The sequence below is a fragment of the Netta rufina genome (assembly GCF_964035555.1).
Source record: "Netta rufina genome assembly, chromosome: 3".
In the NCBI taxonomy this organism is placed as follows: domain Eukaryota; kingdom Metazoa; phylum Chordata; class Aves; order Anseriformes; family Anatidae; genus Netta; species Netta rufina.
The window spans coordinates 95,325,917-95,345,151 of record NC_140125.1 but is presented as its reverse complement, the minus strand read 5'-3'; the positions used below and the strand labels follow the sequence as shown (position 1 = coordinate 95,345,151).

Below are 19,235 nucleotides of genomic sequence, written 5' to 3'. Positions count from 1 at the left end.
CAAACGCAGATTTATGTAGCAGTCAAAGAATGGCTTTTAAGAGAAGAGTTAAGAGATGAATGATATGTTTATCTTTCTTCATGCAAGGCACACATTATTAAGACTCTTCACAAAAAAAAAACACCCTGATGAGCAGAATATCCATATGCACAGGTAAGGTAACACACAGTATTTTATACCAAATACACAAAACCATCAGTCAGTTAAATCTCAAGTTCCTTTACACACAGGCTGTTAATTACAGCTTCATCTTTTACTCATCATGTATGGTTCCACAACCATGCAGTAACACTCAAGAAAGCTTGAAATGTGAGTTTCCATCTTGTTACCTTTTCTTCCATCTTTTCATCATCCAAATACTGTGCTTCCTGCAGCTGCTTCAAAGCTTCACTGGATAACAAGCTGTAGCTCTCCTGAAGGGATCTGACTTGTTTTTCCATTTCATTCCTCTCTTCATCTGTCATTCTATTAAAACAGAAACAAAGAAGGGGAAAGGAGATCTCTTGATAACTTGTGACAGAATCACAGAATGGTTGAGGTTGGAAGGGATCTCTGGAGATCATCTAGTCCAACCTGCCTCCTCAAGCAGGGTCCCCTAGAGCACATTAATCAGGCTGAACAGGCTTTTCCTCATACATACATACTCCCACTCCCTTAATCATTTTAGTAGCCTTTCGCTGGACTTGCTCCAGGAGCTCCATATTTCTCTTGTACTGGGGTGTCCAGAACTGGACACAGTACTCCAGGTGAAGCCTCAACACGGCTGAGCAGAGGGGGAGGATCACCTCCCTTGACCTGCTGGCAACGCTTTTCCTAATGCAGCACAGGATGCCATTGGCCTTAGCTGCAGGGAGTGATCAGGTTACCTTTAACTTAAAAAAAAGGGGGGGGGGGCAGTGAGAGGATGGGGAGAGGTGGAAGGAGAAGATTTATAAAAGTAGTCTGAAAAAATATAGTTTAATTAAGAGGATGTTCAAGATATATAGCTACTCGGGACAAGAGGTTAAAATCATCTACAATTTACTTTAAATGCCTTTGCTAAGGCATTTACCATTTGCATGTGCCTTTGTCTACTTATTACCAATGAAGACATGAATTATCCCAGCAATTTATCCTAAATAATATGATTTTAGATGCAAATGAAACAAACTTGTGATATATAGTATGTAGTAGTGTTTTGTTAATTATTTTGACTTCAAATGAAAATTACAATCTAACATTTTTAAGCCGACCAGAGGTGCATAAACATAATAGAATTATTGAAATACATAAAACCAAATCAAAGTTTTACCAGAATGAGAAGTCAAAAATTATAAAACAAACAGAGAAGAACCACCTGTATGTCTACATATAGCACAATTGGAACTGTCACATGAGAATATGGTTTCTTTTTAAGCAAACAGTATATGCTGATTACAGTAATTTATGTTATTTGAAAAATAAAAGCATAGAAATGGCATACTTGTCACTGTGCTTAGCTAAAAATCCTTGAATAGTCTGCAGAGCTTCAGCTATTTGTTCCTTCTTGGTTGACATTTCATCAAGGGAAATCTGAAAAATAAACAACCTCTGTTTAAGACTTCACTATGCATCTGTATAAAAAGAGAAACAAACAAACAACATAATATTTCCATGTACAACAAAACTCAACAGCAAAGGAACTGGAAATTTTTATTAAAAATAGGGGCTATTCTTAGAACTAATAGGGACTGTTCTTAGAATTAAGTTGTATCATGTACATATGGATAAGTCATTACACTAAGTCTCTTGGTAAAATAACCTGAGATGGAAAACTATTTGGTGAGACAAACAAAATTTATTTTAGAATGTTATTGTTTGAAACTTAATCACTTAAAAACACTTAGTATTTGGTACAGTTTAAGGCAAATTTACAAAGATATGCATACAATGGTCATGATCAAGAAGTTGCACATTACCGTAAGAGTAATAAAAAATAAATAAAAATAGGAGAAGGGCACAGACTTTCATGAAATTCAATCACAGAGACAAATGCAGTGTTACTTAAAAAAAATGAATTATTGAAATTTTAATAAATATAAAATATTTATTAATATTCTCCTATTATTTCTGTGTCATCCCCACTCACGTACTAGTTCTGACAGAGGAACTTGCAAGAATTTCATCTTTTAAGTTTTCTGAAAAACTGCCTGCAGTTCTTCAGACAAAAGCACTACCTTTGATTTTGGTTAAGCAGAGACAGTACTGAGGGGTGTCCAGGGTTTCATTAGCAAGCTGGGAGTAAGTTCAATGCAGGTGTAAGTGAATGCTAGTAAGGGGCTTGGGTCCTGTTTTCACATGGGTTGGGACACAACTCATCTTCAACATAGTCTCCCTTTACATTCAGTACCAGTGACCTACAATGCCACTATTCATGATGCTTGAACAAAAACACAGACAGCAAGCACAGGATGCGTAATATGAGATGATATGAGCAGGATGAGGTGGGATCATGGGCTCCGCTTTCCTTAGGGCACTGGCATCATGACGGCTCCTACTTGCGCTGTGCCACTACTGGCAGCAGCTTCCCCTCCCACTAGGGCTACACCCTATAGCCCCCAGGCATCTGTTAGAAACATTTTTCAGCTAACATTAGCTATCAAACCAAAACAAACAAACAAAAAATATCAAGAATTAGTTATCAAGTTTTTACAAAACTTGTCTAGGCAACTGTACTAGGCGTGGAGACAAAACCAGGCACCTTTGGAAGGTGCCTTCTACCTCGCAGGCCGTAATGGAAACACCCTCAGGAAATGGCTGCTGCCCACAGGCAGGAGGAAGCCAAGACTGCTAACTCATAGGTTATTTTCCAAACAGCTAAATAATACATAAATTAAAAAAATAAATAAATAGCTAAAGCTGGACAGGGAAGATGCCACCTGTAGTCACCATGGCAGACTGAGATGCTCAAAGTTGCTGGACGCTGGCCCAATGCTGACAAGTGGTTCTCATCAAAGCCATCAAGAGTATAAGAAAACCAGAACTGAATGTTTTCTGTCGCTAACAGAACTAGCACTGGTGCCTCAAACAGGCCTGCACTTTGGTAGTAGAGTGCACACAGCCTGTATGAACAAGCAGCACACTGGGACTGGTGGCAGGTGGGGGCTGCAGAGCTGCCATCCTGCCTGATGGCACAATTTGGCTCCTGTACACGCTGCCCCCCTAACTGGCACCAATGCCCATGACCAAAATAAAAACACAGGAACAGGCAGCTTAAAAGATGGGCAAAAATCATGTTTGCATGGCTACATATCCAGCCTACATCCGAGGGATGTGTAAAAGACAGTGTTTCATTTCTCTGCTGTGAAGTGGGCAGGTGGGCCTTCACTTGTGGAAATCCCTTCAGGTGTCACTAAGCTATTTTGTGTGACAAACCTAGCAGGTGAGCTGCTAGAAATGACATGAAACTTCACAGATGTAAATGCATGGTCAGAGTAACAACTGTGCACAACAACAGACCTACCAAATACAAAGAAGGCATGATGGGCCCCTCCAGCAGCCTGTGGACTACTAGCGTGGTAGCAAAGAGGGCCCAGCTGGCACCCTCTGGATTCCCTAAGGCAGCAGATTTGAAGAGGAGTGTGCATCTGTTCGAAGACTTTCAACTACCATCTCATAACCAACCCATAAGAGGACCCCTCAAGATAACTTTTTAATAACAAATAAAAACAAACCCGGCCCACAGGCCCCTCCTGCCAACTTTCTCCCTGGTGCTAGGGTAGAATTCACCAGGCTCATTCACTGAACTGTGTCAGGACCAGGCAGCAGACCTACAAAGTGCCACCTTGCCAGGACACATTGTCCCTCTACAATGGCTGGATTATGGTATGCAGGGTATAGGTTCTCTGAATTGAGATTTTGTACTGTCAGAATATATCACACTCCAGGAGTATGAAAGGCAGCTTGCAATTGGTCTTAAGTAACGTGTTTGTGTGAACATTTATCCAATCCTCCACTCACAACAAAACGTGAAATTACATCCTTAGTAAAGTGTGGATGGTGGTTTGGAGAAAAAAAAAATATTTATGGAATATTTTATCATTTTAATCAACACAAAAAAAAATAAAAAGGGGAAGTGCTATTTTACCAAAACACATCTATGTACCTGCTGCTTAGGCAAATCTGTCTTTTCAGCCTTTTCTCCTCCTTCTTTGCTGAGTGTCTTGCTGAGGTTTGACACCCATTTCAGCAAATCCCCAGCTTTCTCAACATGTTCCTTCTTTTCTTCTTCCATTGACTTCTGACAAGCACCACGAATTGTAAAAAAAACATGTAAATGCAAATTGTTGGAATATTTAACATTCACATCCATAGAAACACAATTCTACCACAATGGCAGTATCATCACATAACCGTAAAGCAATTTCTTTTTATTTATCACCATATGCATTATGCAACACTTTGATGTAAGAACAAAAATGCCACATAATTATACACATTAAGAGAATAATTCCTCAAAAGATTTGTAATTATGATTATGGTGCTTAATCACATACATGTACATTCATTATAAAATGATTGATATGTAAAAAAAAAGTATAGCTTTCCAGCCATTACTCAGCAGATAAAATCTAAACAACATTTGCACATAAACTATCTTTGAATTGCTGCCTTTGCATTACCCTCAGGTATGGATATCTAAAGCCAACACAGGATACCAGTATTTTATAATCTATGAACACGGATTACTAAATTACAGTTAGGAAGAATACATTGCTTCTATGTCTACAGAAACAAGGACAATAAAAGTAAAATGCTGACACATTTCATCTTTTTCTGCATGGAAAAATACATACATATTTTAATAGTAACATGACCTGTTAGTAGTTTTAAATTTAGCAGTATTTAGAAAACACATCTAAGCACTTTCATGTAAAAATGAAGTGCTACCACAAATAAAATGAAGACCTTGAAGAAGTAAAAATGAAGACATTCTATTTCAATGGTATTTTTATTAATCAGATATATAATAGTAATTAATTTCCCTAATAAAGTTTTGAAAAAACGTATCAAAAAAGTTACCTTAAGTGTGAAAAAAACTGTATATGCAATTTTGTGATGTGAGTAGCCTTTTAAAATATATGAAATACTATCATGAGAAAAGCTACTCATGCATTAAGTGCTTACTCTACTGCAGATTTAGCCCTTCTATAGTATTTTTTCACCTTTGTACAATAAATTATATTTGCAAAGTGATTTTTAATATTAAATGAAGTAAGTGCATTGTATGAAATACTGCACTGTCTTCATTCACAAAATGGGAAATCTCTTTCAGTTTTTAATATAAAAATCTGATTCTCATCTCACTTAAATGTACGTATTTCGCACTCATGTTAACTCCACCAACCTCAGTATAACTTCTGTTTTATAATACCTACATGTACATTATGTCAGATATGGCCTTCAGGTAAACACTGAAGACAGTCTACATTTTGAAATTACGAGTTTACCTAAGTTTACCTAAAAATATAAACTTTATGAAAAGTAATAGCTATTTACAGGTTACTGGTTTATACTAATTAGTGGCTAATACTAATTAGTTTTAAAGCAACTCATGACTACATTAGACAATACCATCTATAACTTTTCATAAAAGTAGTCATAGATCTTTTCCTTGACTTGAATTGACTTTAAGTCAGACCCCAAACGACTACTAACATCTTGTTCCATTACGAAGCATAATATAGACTAGAAATGCCTGTTTTCATGGGTTGAGCAGCTTCTAATAATCGTAGTCCAGTGTGGCAATCAAAAACAGCTCTCTCCAGAGCTTCTTTGTAGGTTAACTTCTTCTTTGTTTTGGGGCATGTTATAACTTTAACATACAATTTTTCATCTTTCATCTTCGTAGCTGTCACAGCATCAATAACACCACTCTTAATTGCATCTTCCATTGTTAATCTGGAGTGAGATTTTGGATCTATCAACCCACCAGTCAGGTACTGATACTCCAGGCAGCGCATACCCATTTCCTTGTCTAGGGCATTTACACTCATAGCTTCCACAGCTGACATAACTGTATTCCTTACGGGGTGAATGATCCCAGTAAAGATTAGTTCACATTGCTGAATTTGCTTGGCACAACCATCATCAATTAACTCCCTTTGCAAAGCTTCTGAAACACTGTACTTTTTCCCAGTAAATGGATCGATTATGCCTCCTGTACTAACCTGAGCTTCAAGACACCGGAGGGCAGTAACTCTATCTACCAGGTTTTTGCGCGAGGCTTTTAAAACTGGAATTCTTTCATTGGTTTCAGAAAGCCAAAATCCTGCAATAGGACTCTTTAAATCTTTATTTGGTTGTGAACTGGTAAGTAAAATATCTCCAAACTCATTAATTGTGATTAAACCCTCCTTATATTTATTGACTACTGCTCTGTCAATTCTACCCTGATTTAAGGTCTCCTCGATATTAAACTGTACACCAGTTTTAAGATCAGTAAGCAAAAGAAAAGAATTCCCATCTGAGTCAAAACATGTAGACTCCTTCCAATCAAATTCCTGTTTTGAAAGCTCAAGATATGTAGCTTTATCAACACATTTTTTCTGATAAGCCTCGTAAGAAGTCATTTCAGCTCCTGTTTTGAGGTCTATTACAGAAATTTTATGACTTTTCTCTGCAGATGGGCTGCTTATTTTCCTTTCACCAACTGGAAGCAGAAAACATTTACTGCTTACACTGAACAAACACATTTTCAGCAAATCACAGTAGTACATAGCTTTCCTGTTATTTGGATTGTGAAAGCATTTTGCATTACTAGAGGGCTCATGCAAAAACTTTAAAATTGTGTTACTAAGCAAGCCAAGCTGCACCGCAGTTTCTGGAGGTACACGAACACTTCTTATGGGATCAATGACTCCCCCACTTGCAATTTGAGCTTCAAGGATATTTTTACCTTTTTGTCTGTCTAGAAGTCGAGCTTCCATAGCCTGATACACAGATAGCACTTTACCAGAACAGCAATAACCCAAAACAGCTTTCTCTGCCTCATGCAATCTACTCTTGAATTCATTATCTGCCAGCCCCATACCAACTGAATCATCAACAGAGAATTTCTGACCTGTCGTAGGATCAATGATGAAACCAGTAGCTGCTTGGGCCTCTAAAAATGCTAATGCCAACACTTTCCCTATGATTCTTTTCTTTACCGCTGAAGCAAAAGAGATTATTTCTTTGCTGGATTCAAGGTACAGCCCAGCTATAGCTGTAGGTTTAGTTAAAAATTTTTCAAGACTTTTCTGAACCTCACTAATAGTTTTCTGCCCAGAACGGAGCTCCTCAATTGTAAGCCTGTCTAAAAGTTTAACTTCGGCCAACTGTCTGGCAGTCACATCATGTCGGAGACCTTGAAATTTAATATCATCGTATTCCTCTGTAAAATATTCCAACTGAGTATCATCAGCAGTTCTCAAAATCTCTTCCCCTAAGAAAGAATTCATCTTTGCAAAGTCGTCTCTCCTAAACCCTTCAGATGTTTTGTATCCCTCAAACATTCTGTCTTCATTACCAAAAGTCTTGTCATTTTCTTGTTTTAATGTTGTAACTTCAACATGCATGTCATACTGCTTGTTCTTCACTATCTGTAAATAGGAATTTTGCACAGTGAGAAACAGATCTGCAGAACTATGCTGTACATAATTCACTCCTAAATCCACCACCAGAGCAACAAAAGGGAGAGCTTGAGCATGTTGGAAAGGGGAGCTGCTATTAGCATTGGACAGCACAGAAATATAGGTAGCTGGAGTTTTAAAATGCATTCACCATTTCAAATATTTATTCAACAACAAGAATAGGAGTAGACTAAGCAACACTTGTTACTATGTGACCTTACCACAATTAATCAAAGCTCATTTTGACCAGTAATGATAGAATGGTGTATGTGAATTTCTATTTCCAACAAGACATGAAAAATAAAGTGTTTCATAGATATTAACGAGCCTGCCACAAAGATTTAATGAAAAGCTTGTGTAACGTGAAAATGAAGGGGTCCCCTTCACCAAGGTAAGAACATATGAAACATGAAAGAGAATACAGAACAGTGTAAAGCGTAACTAAAAAAATGAAATAGAGTAGTAAAAAACAGTATTAGGAAGGCAAACCCTCACAAAATGTAGTGTATACCTCCAAGGGATGCAGTTTTACTAATCCTAATTCATGTTTCATGTCTTCTCCAGGCCTAATAGTTTGTCTGGAACTGTGTAGGTTCCTGTTTCTTAATTTGTCTCTTTCAGATGTTCCACTGATTTCGCTTGCTTTATCAAAAGTTATCTGGAACTGCGTACTCGTCTGAGAAACAAACTCTGTAAAAGACTGTGGGTTTCCATCTTCTAGTGATTGGTTTATTCTCGACATCTGGAACTGCACCTCCTTTGGTATGGTATCATCAGCACTCACATACAGTGTATTTTCTTCTATTTGACCAGTCATAAAGCCTGACCTCTCCTGTTTCTGCCTGAACAAAGGTGAGTGAGGTTTTGCATGTGGAAGAAGTTGTTCAAATTCTCTAGCTGAGGTGTCATTCAAATAATTCCCTCTTCTCTCACAGCTCAAGTTAAATCCACAATCTTTGAATTTATTATTTTGCTGAACTTCATTCTGAAACAAAAGAAATCTGTGTTCACTCTCCTTGACCTGCAAGTCCATTTTCTGTTTCAAGCCCTCAACCAAGCGCTTCTGCACTTCCAACTCTTCCTCAAGTTTCCTGCACTTCTGGTGATAGTCCATTTCAGCATGCTTCCCTTGCTGCAGTTGCTCATGACATTTTTTAAGCCTTTCTTGCAGATCTTCAATCTGTTTTTTGTACAACATGATGTTTTCCTCAGCCATATGCTTTTCCTGCTGAAGAGCAACACACTCTAGTTTTATGCCAGAAATATCCTTTTCTGTGTTGCTATGAGATTCCAGTAATTTTTCCACTTTTTTCCTAAATTCCTCTGCAGAGTGTTTAAACTTGATTGATTCTTCCTGAAACAGAATCATTTTCTTGCGTGCCATTTGTTCATCCAGAGTCTTCTGGTGGAGTTCATCCTGTAATTTTTTTAATTTACTACTTAGTTCTTGTATATGAACTTCCTGTAGTTGTATTTTCTGTTCACTCATTTTCTTTTCTGTAGTTAGAGCACACATTTGGGCATTCAGATTTTTAATCTCCAGGTCAATGGTTAGGGTGGAAGCACTTTGTTTATCACATTTTTGTTTATACTCACTAGCTAAATCTTTTGTTTTTGCTAGATCATCTTCTAGACTTTTGATTTTACATAGGAATTCTTGCTCCATTATTGTTTGCTTGTGCAATTGTTCATTTGTTGTACGCAGTTGCTCTTTGAAACCATCTGCTAGGCTTTTTAATGCCTCATTTTTCCTCTGAATACTTTGTTTTTCCAAAGTCATCTTCTCCGACTCAGACTGAATTTGCTTCATTAGCAGTTTTGTTTCAGTGTTCCATTTATTAAGGTCCTCTATCTTTCGTTTCAATGTTTCTGACACATGATTACTTTTGGCTAATTCATTCTTCAGCATCTGGATTTCATGCTGGTACTCTTTTTCTACTTTTGTTTTTTGAAGCAATTCTTCCTGTATTTTCTTATATTTGTCCTGAAGATTACTTGCTTCTCCTTTGCACGACTGTGTTCTGTGCTCAGCTGCCAGCTTCTCTTTTTGAAGAGAACTGATTTGTGAATTTAAATGTTTGATAGTGATTTCAGTTTTTGCCTGTGATCTAGTTAATTCCTCTACTTCTCTTTTTAGATGTGCCTTTTCCTGATGAACAGATTTCAGCTCCTCCTGATAGTTCATCTTAATTTTCTTAAGATCTATAGCTTCCTGCATCACCTCTTCAGCTTTACCTGTAGTTCTAAGTAACTGTTTGTCCAGTTCTTTCAACTGTTGCAAATATCCCTGCTCTACTTGGTCTTTTTCCTCCAACTTAATTTTTAGGCATTTAAGTTCACTATTGACTTCATCTAATTTTTCTTTTAATAAACGAGACTTTTCTTCTGTTGATGATTTTTGAAGCTCAATTTCATTCAGTTCGTATTTGAGGTCTTTAATAGTTTTATCAGCTTTCTTGTTAGCAAGATTTAGTTCATCCACCTTCTGCTTTAGTTCTTCTACAATTTTTGCTTCCTGTTTCCTCTGGAAACTTGTAATTTCGGAATCAGCCTTACACTGGCTGCTTTGCCCAGCTGTGTAAGTTGCCAGGGAAGTTTCTCTCGTTACAGAGTACCTGCCTTCAACAACCTTCCTTCTGGCTTCAGTTTTCTCTTTTTCTTTCAGCTTTATTTCTGATAGATTCCCTTTACACTCAAGATCTTGCTCCATTTGCTTTATCAGTTTCATAAGTTTCTCTTCTCCTTCTGTTTTTTTCTTCAGCTCCTGCATAAGGGATTTTTTTTGTTGCTCTAAATCATGAAGATTAGTATCCTTTCTTCTCAGATGTTCTTCAAGGTTTCTTCTGGTAAAGGTGCTTTCTTCTATTTGGTTTCGAAAAGCTCGGAGGTTTTCTTCCAGTATACTTCTTTGAGTCTCTGCCTGAAAAACAAGCTGCCTTACACACTCCAACTCCTGCTTTGCATCTGCTTTCTCTTTCTCAGTGCTCTCTAGATCTAAACGACACTGCTTTGCCTCTTGCTCAGCCTTGGTCTTCTGAAGACAGATCTCTTCCATATCCTTTTGCTGCTTTTTCCGCTCATTTTCTGCAGCTTCCCTCAATCTGGGGAGCTCCTGCTCCACTTGGAATTTTTGTTTCTTCAGATCCTCCAACATCTCCTCAAGTGCTTTTACCTTTCCCATGAGTTTTCTGTTCTCATCAGTCGTGCTATTTTGCTGTGCCATTAGATCTGAATAAGCCTCACGCACTGATGCCTCCTCCTTCCTTAATATCTGTAGAAAAATAAGACAAGTTATAATGCAGTTTTTCTAATACGGTGTGTGAAACATTAGGCTCTTTTAAAAGAAAAGTGGAAAATACTTACTCATATTACATGGTACATCCAGAAAGTAGAACGAGCAGTTCCCACCACCATCACCTTCTCTTGAAACAGTAAGCTTCAGGAAGTTACCATTAGCCAAATATGAAACCCTTCATAAAGACATCCGCATAACGAAGAAGTCCTGAAGCCTCTCACTTCAGTCAGATGCCTCTTAGTGATTAGCAGAGTCAAACAGCTTGCATACGCTTTTTCTCCAAACAAATACGTAGAGCAAACAGTGAGCCAAACACTATGCACAAGAATTCCCAAGCAGAAAGTACCGCTTTTGGATCAGTACAGCAGGAAACAGAGGAAGCTTTTTATGCTCACAAGCAAAAGTAACTCACAAGAAGTTTGGATATCTCCAAGAAAAGAAACAGCATTTAGAGCTAGAGTCAAGATGCGTCAAGACCACGAAGGGAACTATCCCCCAATACATCTCTGTTCTGTACTGTGCTCCACAGTCTCAACACATCCACTGTCTCAGCTGCGGGACTAGGAGCACAGCTGCTCTGCGGTGTAGACACAGTTAGAACATAAACATGGTAATTACAAAAATCCTAGTGAAAACCAGATAGTAGTCTCCACATGTTGGCAGCAATGCATAAGAATATAGTTGAAACCATACATACCTCACCTTCATTAGCACAATTAGCACATTAGGTACCTAGTGTGAGCTAACATGAGGTAAGAACACACCCATATTCCTATGATCATATAGACATGGCACGGAAGGAAATTATAGTAATATTTTCAAATAAACTAAATGTTGTAGTTCAAATTTAGCAGATTTACCTTTTTCTTCACATGATACATGAAACTAATTTCCTAAAAGGCTAATGCAAAGGCAGCTTCTTCAATTTCACTCTGTATTTTCCCTGACCCTCCACACGGACAATTTTGAATAAATCCTAGCCAACACAAAATATTTACAGTGATTTCTTATCTGATCTCCTTTTATGCTCTTGTAGGCACTAAACCTAATGCATTATGCTTGAAATGAACTGAAAATACAGATCAGTCCCAAATTAAATCTTGTTAGCTTCCATTATTTCTAACTGGCATGGCTGAGCATCAGCTGGGTGGAGAAGAGGATGACAATTAAATAGTAATATAAAACATGGATAAATTTATGAACACTAAAAAAAAAAAATCAAAATGCACAGTAATTAGTATATCATTAGTATATTCATTGTTTAAATTATATTGAATCAACTTTAAATCACTTGACCTTGACTTATTTTGAAATTCAAATGTTGATTTGGATTGGTTTAGAATCATTCTTGATTTAACTTCTCTGTTTGCATTGCATAACAACTCTGGTACCTCAGTTATAGTTGTGCTCCTTTTATCTTCATTACCACTGTCTTTTATCTTTGTCTCCTTTCTTCTTTCAAGTGAGTCTTTGTTTCCTGTGTTTTCACAGAATGTTTTCTGTAGTTCAGTGGTTTTTCCAGGTACCTTTGTGCTATGACCTTTATCCTTACTGTCCAATTCTGTTACTAGCAATAAATCTTCACCTTTCTGATCCTGTTCTAACTTGTCCTCTCCACTCAGTTTCTTCCTGCTTATATTTATGTTGTCCAAATGACAAATTTTACCCTGTGATATTTTTCTCTCACTTACTTCCTCCTCGTGACTCAAAACCTTTTTTGCTAATCCATGTTCTGAAAATGGAAAATGATTATCTCCTCCAGAAATCGTTTCTGAGAGGAAATTTAAATCACCTACATTACTCAACAATTCTGTACTGAATCTTGGATCACTCTCCACTGGTTTATTAGATTGAGAGACTTCTGTTGAATGCTGATCCTCCAAAATATTTCCTGAAGAAAAAGGCAAAATTTCTTGTGTTGTACTCCTGGCTTCATTTTGATTTAGATTTGATTTTTCTAGGGTTTCGTTTTGGTTTATGAAGTAACTTTTACCCAGAGATGTTCTGTGCAGTTCCTTTGCGTCCCTTTCAACACTACCAGAAATACCTGGATTACTCACAGACTGCAGACTTAATTTCATTTTTTCACTTCCATTGTGCACTCCCAGTTCTCTGAAAGTAGATGCAACTTTCTCTAAAGGTACTGCATCCCTTAGACCTGATAAAGAGTCACCTTCTTCACCACATACTTGAAACTCTTTACCTTCGGAGTTCATGGTATTGTTGCTACTACTTTCTGTAAAGCAATGTTCTTTAGTCTGACATTCAGAAAATGTTTCTGCTGAAAAATGTTGCTGTTTGTGAGGGCTGATACTCTGGGCATGCTCTCCATTTTTTGTAATAACTTCATCTTTCTTCATTGTTAGCTCAAAATTAGTTTCTGATTGCATCTCATATCCTTCCTTTGCTGGAACACTGCTCCCTGCCTTTCTTGAATAACTTTTTTCTTTATTTTCATGTATTATTTCCACTTTAGATAATTTTTTTGACACTCCCTCTATTTTCTGTCTCTCTCCATTAACAACTTGCTGACTTAACCTTTCACCAGGATGATTATTCGCACTCACAGAGATCTCAGCTGAAACAAAGGAATCTTTTCTATCATTTTTGTCTTCTTTACTTTGATTACCAAAAAACATTACACTATCTTGCTCTGTACGTGGCTTATTTTCCCTGTTGCCACTACTGCTACTTTCTTGATCATTGAGATTTACAACTTTTTTTAACGTTCTATCACCTTCGGTTTTGTCATCTCTGTGTAATTTTCTTCTGTGAATTTCCAGTGTATTTTCTGTTTGCTTAGCTTTACCCGAAGAGTTATCTTTTTGCATATATTCCACATCCATCATGCTTTCATTAGGTGCATTTTCCTCTCTGAATTCAACTGCTTCATTACATGCCAACCGTTCAAAGACTTCAGTTGACTTCACAGGCTGCTGGAGTTCACTGTCATCTGGTAAGCTCTGAGCATGACAGTAACATGGATTAAACAGAGATATCATGGAAAGGATCTTAGTTTTCTTTATTCTGTGCATTCTTAATGCCATTACCGAGAGTTAAGAAGAAAGACTGTCATGAAAGAAAATCTTGCAACAACCACAGATTTCAGAGGTCTGATCCAAGCAAAACATACTATTATTCCTCTTTTGAAACTGATTTAGGTTATCTTCGAAGAAGCTATCAGAAATTTAGAAGAATTCAGGAGCAGGACAGGGTTTGGATGGAGAGTGTTTGATTTCCAAAAGAAAAAAAAAAGCAGTCCTGGGGATTCAGAGCAGATGGAGACTCAGAGGGGTTTAAAAGATTCCATTTGTTCTTGAGGAACATGAAGCCTTTCAGCATTCACAGGATTCTTGGTCCCCATTTCAATTCTTGTTCTTTGTTTCAGTTTTTATCCATTATAAAGTTAGTAGTGTTAGTTAGACTAAATAGTCAGTTATAGTGGCTACCTATCAAGAAGCTTATCTATTTCCATTTGCATGCGCCACCACTTTAATGATGTACAAAGATGCATTCTCTTAGCATTAACGGTTTGTTCAAAGGTATTCAAAAGCCAGAAAGGCAATAAAAACAAAGCCAGCACTAGAATTACATAAAATTCCTTTAAGAACTCTGTGTTTTTTTTTCTGTAACAACATTAAAGTTTATACTTTTGAATGTTTTCCAATTTTATGTAAGTTACACAGGACCAAATTTAATAAGGGCACAATTACGTATAGGAGTATAATTTGGGCTTTTTTTTCAGAGATCTGTAGTGTATAGATTATATTAAAACACTATAGTCCTTAAGGGAGTAAATTACTTTCCGAGAGAAACATGTTTGTGAAGAAAGTGAAAATTCTGATTTTTTTTCTCAGTTATTTGGAATGCTATTTCTGTAGCAAGAATGTATTCTGAGTAACTTAGCTGTTTAATTTCAGTAACCTACACTTGCTAATAAGATTCAACACTAAACAAGAATAAAATTCTATTTGACCCTAAGGAATCAATACAGTAGAAAGGTAGAAGGAAAAAAATCTAAACATGTCAAAAATAATTAAGAAATTTGAGAGGACACGGCATCTCCCTGTTTAATGGGCTCCTTTATATATTGTAAGTGGATTGCATACTCAGCTTAATGTCTGCATATATCCCAAAGATCGAGCCCTAAAATACTGCAGTATTAAAATGTACTGTATGTAACTGCATCTCCAGCAGAAATTAGTAAGCCATATGATCCTTCCAGCTGGAAGAACTGGTAAAATGTATGGATGATACGGTTTTGCTTATCTGAATGTTGTAATCTGATACTCCTACATTACTGTATAGAACACAGTATATAAGGAATTTGGTCTTTTGTATCTGCTGCTAACTTTGTGAATATTTCCAGCAGATAGATTGCTCTTCATTTGCTTAGCTGTTCTTTTTGTTTGGTTGTCTTTTAGCAGACGACCTACCTCTTCCTCTTCCAGTCTTTTCAGAGAATCACCTGCAAACTTTATGTACTGCGTCATCAGGGTCACTAAGGCAGTGTAACGAGTCCGTAAATCCATGAACTGCAGAGAAACAAAACGGAAGGGCGGCAAAAGTGAAACATTAACACTGAATGCCACATAATGTAAAAAGATAACTGCCTAGAATTTACCTTCTAAGAAGTGATAAATACTTTTCTAGAACCTATCCTGACTTTGATTCCAATTTCATTTTACTCATTAACAAATCCTAAATTCCATTCTTTTGTTTACTCAGTTTAAAGCAAAGATGCGTAAAGTTTTCCTATCATAAGAAATTTGTTTACCTCTTGAATAATGAAGTCTGATGAGCTTTGCATTCTTCGACGTTTCACTGGAGATTTTTGTTGGGAGTCAACCATAGCCCTGTATGTCATAGTCTGCAACTCGTAGTCCTATAAAAAACATAAAACACACAAAATGGTCAGCATTCCATATGATACTGACACTAATAAAAGGATTTTAAGTATACCAGTATTTATTACCTTCACAGCAGCTGAGTACTGTTCTGCATATTTCTGGCATTCATCTATTTTGCTTTGTTTCATCTCAATCTCAGAAACCAGCATCTGTAAAATATGAATATACATCTTCATCTTAAAAAGTGATTCTTTTCTTATGGCTGCTGTTATTAGCATTTCTATTTTATCTAACAACGTCAAATTACATAATACACACATTTCCACATGTGTACAAGCAATTGTAAGCTCAAGCCCATTTCCTAGTTTTGTTTGGTTTACAGTACAAAAGAAGTGGAAAAAATCCTGCCAGGCTTAATACCTGGTGATCAAAGCTCTAAAAGAAATTAGGGTTATACCACTTTACCCATATAATGTGTTACATGAAAATATTTTGTTATATAAATGCATTATTGTTATAAATACATTTCTGTGTCCATAATTACCAAGAGTAGCACTAAATAAAAAAATGAGGTGGTAAGTCAAAAATTTTAGGCACTCTCTAAGGTTTTATGTTTGCAAATCTGAGGACCAAAACTGGTCTATACAATAGTAATAATTACTGAGTGATATATTAAAAACGTTAGCTGCACCGTGAACATAAAAATATAAAAGCTGATGATGATTTGGATTTTTACAATAAAGGCTGAGAATTATAAGCACCTCATTTCAAGAAATAAGACTGACATCATTGGGTTCAACTGATACCTTAATCTCCAGTCAGCAAAGCAGCAAATTCCAACAATGAGATCCCTTCCATACCTTATGTTGGTTCAGCTGTTTAGCCAGTGCTTTGCTATTTTCAGGATGAATTTCTTGAATCTTTCGCTGAGTATCTTCCACTTGTTGAATCCAAGTGTCCAATGAATTGTAAGTATCTTTGTAGTACTTCAGAGATTTATTAATACTTTCTAAGTCACGCAACCTGATTTTATGTTAGAAAATATGCCAAAGGAGTAAAAGTGAATATAATGATAAAAAGTACAACACTAAACTAAATACAACTTTCAAGGTTTTGGATGTCTTAGCTCTGCTAAGCTAAGTATATTACAGCATACTAGCATACTATAAACATTGTAAAATAGCATTAACTGAACAGTAAATTAGCTTCTCAAACACTAAGATCCCCAGTTTGATGAAGCCTTTTCATTTGTCATAAACAACACCCAAGAGAGATTCTACTACAGAAAAAAAACTATGCATATATCCCTCATTAGTGAGCTAAATTGCTTCAAACTCCGTGAGCACAGGAATCCCCAGGCACGCTGTAAGAGGAAGGTCTCTGCAACAGTAATTCTATGGAGTCACAGAATTTCAGATGTGACTTATGTGAATTAATAAGGCAAAAAGCGGAGCTGCAGTTATGTAGCAGTTCACCATACCCCATGCCTCCCACAAAACAACAGCAGTTACACTTGCTATGCTAAAGCAAGTGATTCTGTTGACCATTAAAAAGTCCCTTTTAAAATTATGTTTTTAACCTGAAAAAAAGTACTATGTATTTCTTGAAAGTGGTTTCCATACTGATGAGAATAGTTTCATGGCTCTTATACTGTTACTTCAAGTATCATATGAATACGACTCATCCAAAACACTGCATAATTACAGATAAGCTTACTCAATCGTGAATAAATACTGTGAATTGTGAATTGTCTGATTGTGAATAAATACTTTGAATTGCACTAGTGTTGTTCTCAAGATGCCAAAAGGAGAGTAAAAAAGAGCAAGCAAAGGATACACAGTTTGTCAGGTTTCATACTTGAGCATAGTTTTACGCCAATAACCATGAAAGTAAGAAGGGATCGTGGTAACTGCAGCCAATATTTGTATATGCTTTCCATATAATGATCATCAGTGTCAAGCTGTTAGGAAGCAGCAGAGTGAACATTTGCAGAAAGCAGTTTGTTTACAGCTACATGCTGCAACCACCACAATCTGTCCTATTTACTCCAGAAGTCACTTTGTATTAACAACAACTTTTCAGTGTGTTCTATTCAGAACACAGAGCTGTAAGGAGATCATTTGGTTCGTGTTTGCCCTATGAGGAAATAAGGACACTTCCATACCTCATAAAACTATTGTTTTATCATTTAAATTCTGCCACACTATCAGATGATGAATCATCCGAGGTGATTTAAAGCTAGCCATTCTCCAGTCAGCTCTAAATTAGCCAGCTTTTGCCCATCTGCCTTTTACTTCTGGTGATGTTAAACAGAGCCAACTAAGTTAGTTAATTGCAAGCAAATACCTTCAATATTACACCTGAGTGGATACTCATCCCTTAGAAAAGGAGAAAAAAATGTGAAAGGTTGTTGTGTGAAACTTTACATAAACAGCACTGTATTTGATGTATTTGAAGTAGATTTTAGGAAATAAATTCGGACTCTGTATTAGAGACTTCCTTAACTTCTCCATACTACAAAGGAAACAACACTAAATAGATGTATGGACAACTCCTTCAAAATTATTGACAGCTGTGTTCTGTGATATCTGTAAATCTGTAAAGGCATGTGCATTTGAGTAACACTCTCCAATATAGTCACAACAATAATGCTGAAAGGCTTAAATTAGAGCAACATTGCAATTGCATATGGAGACGGCATGAAACCAGTTGCACACCAAAAGAAAATACTGGCACTTCACCAGAAGTTTTTAATCTGGTAGCTACTGCAACAAAATTATCACAGAAGTCAATAGAAGCTAAGGACTTCCAGACTTAGCACGTCAGCCATTAAAAGCAAGCAAACACGAAGCCAGTCGTAACTGATCAACCAGTTCATGAGTTTTGCCTGTCAGAACAAATTATGTGCAGAAACAGATGGCATTTCCATAGGACGGCAAGCCATTTCTGTAGGCTCTTTTTGGAAAGTAAAAGGACAGTTTCTCTCTACTGTCTCAGTAAGTTGTCAGGAACAAAATAAAGCTTCTCTATTTTGTTAATCTTTTGGTGCACAACAGGCAGAGACAGTCCCTGGGGAAATGACAGGCAACAATGTCAGCAGCACAGAAAAGATAAGAATCCCTGATCTTAGCGCATTTAGCAAATAGCTCATTAACATTCATTCTTGATTATGTTTCTCAGAAACAACAAGAACATCAAAAAATGCGAACAGATTATAAGAAAAAGTTATACAAACCTATTCTCAATTTGAGAATGAATATTTTGCCACCTCTCAGCTAACTGATCAACTTTTTCTTTATGCCAGTCGAAGTCAAGATCACGCTCCTTGTGCATTTTGAACATCTGATCACTGATCATCTTTGCCTTCTGCAGCTCATCCTCTAAGGCATGGAACACTTCTCTTTTCTCATCTACTTCAGATCTCCATTGCTAGTGTATGATAAATTAAATATTTTAAAT

The 19,235-nt window shown here is 36.8% G+C and overlaps 2 protein-coding genes across 8 annotated transcripts in view; both read right to left on the bottom strand.

The window, feature by feature from the left end:
* Positions 1–19,235, bottom strand: part of LOC311207660 (dystonin-like) — a 265,958-nt gene that overhangs the window by 112,870 nt on the left and 133,853 nt on the right. For all 7 annotated transcript variants that reach the window (XM_084283802.1, XM_084283805.1, XM_084283804.1 and 4 more), the window contains exons 29-36: positions 19,012–19,205; positions 16,637–16,799; positions 15,902–15,985; positions 15,704–15,811; positions 15,363–15,461; positions 4,124–4,258; positions 1,463–1,551; positions 330–465 (exon numbers count right to left, since the gene is read on the bottom strand). In XM_084283802.1, coding sequence (XP_084139928.1) covers positions 330–465; positions 1,463–1,551; positions 4,124–4,258; positions 15,363–15,461; positions 15,704–15,811; positions 15,902–15,985; positions 16,637–16,799; positions 19,012–19,205 — 1,008 coding nt within the window. The remainder of the gene's footprint in view (positions 1–329; positions 466–1,462; positions 1,552–4,123; positions 4,259–15,362; positions 15,462–15,703; positions 15,812–15,901; positions 15,986–16,636; positions 16,800–19,011; positions 19,206–19,235) is intronic.
* Positions 5,688–7,577, bottom strand: LOC311207371 (desmoplakin-like; the record flags this gene model as incomplete). Its single annotated transcript, XM_084283375.1, has 1 exon — positions 5,688–7,577. One exon carries the CDS (start codon positions 7,575–7,577, stop codon positions 5,688–5,690), a length of 1,890 nt encoding a protein of 629 aa, XP_084139501.1.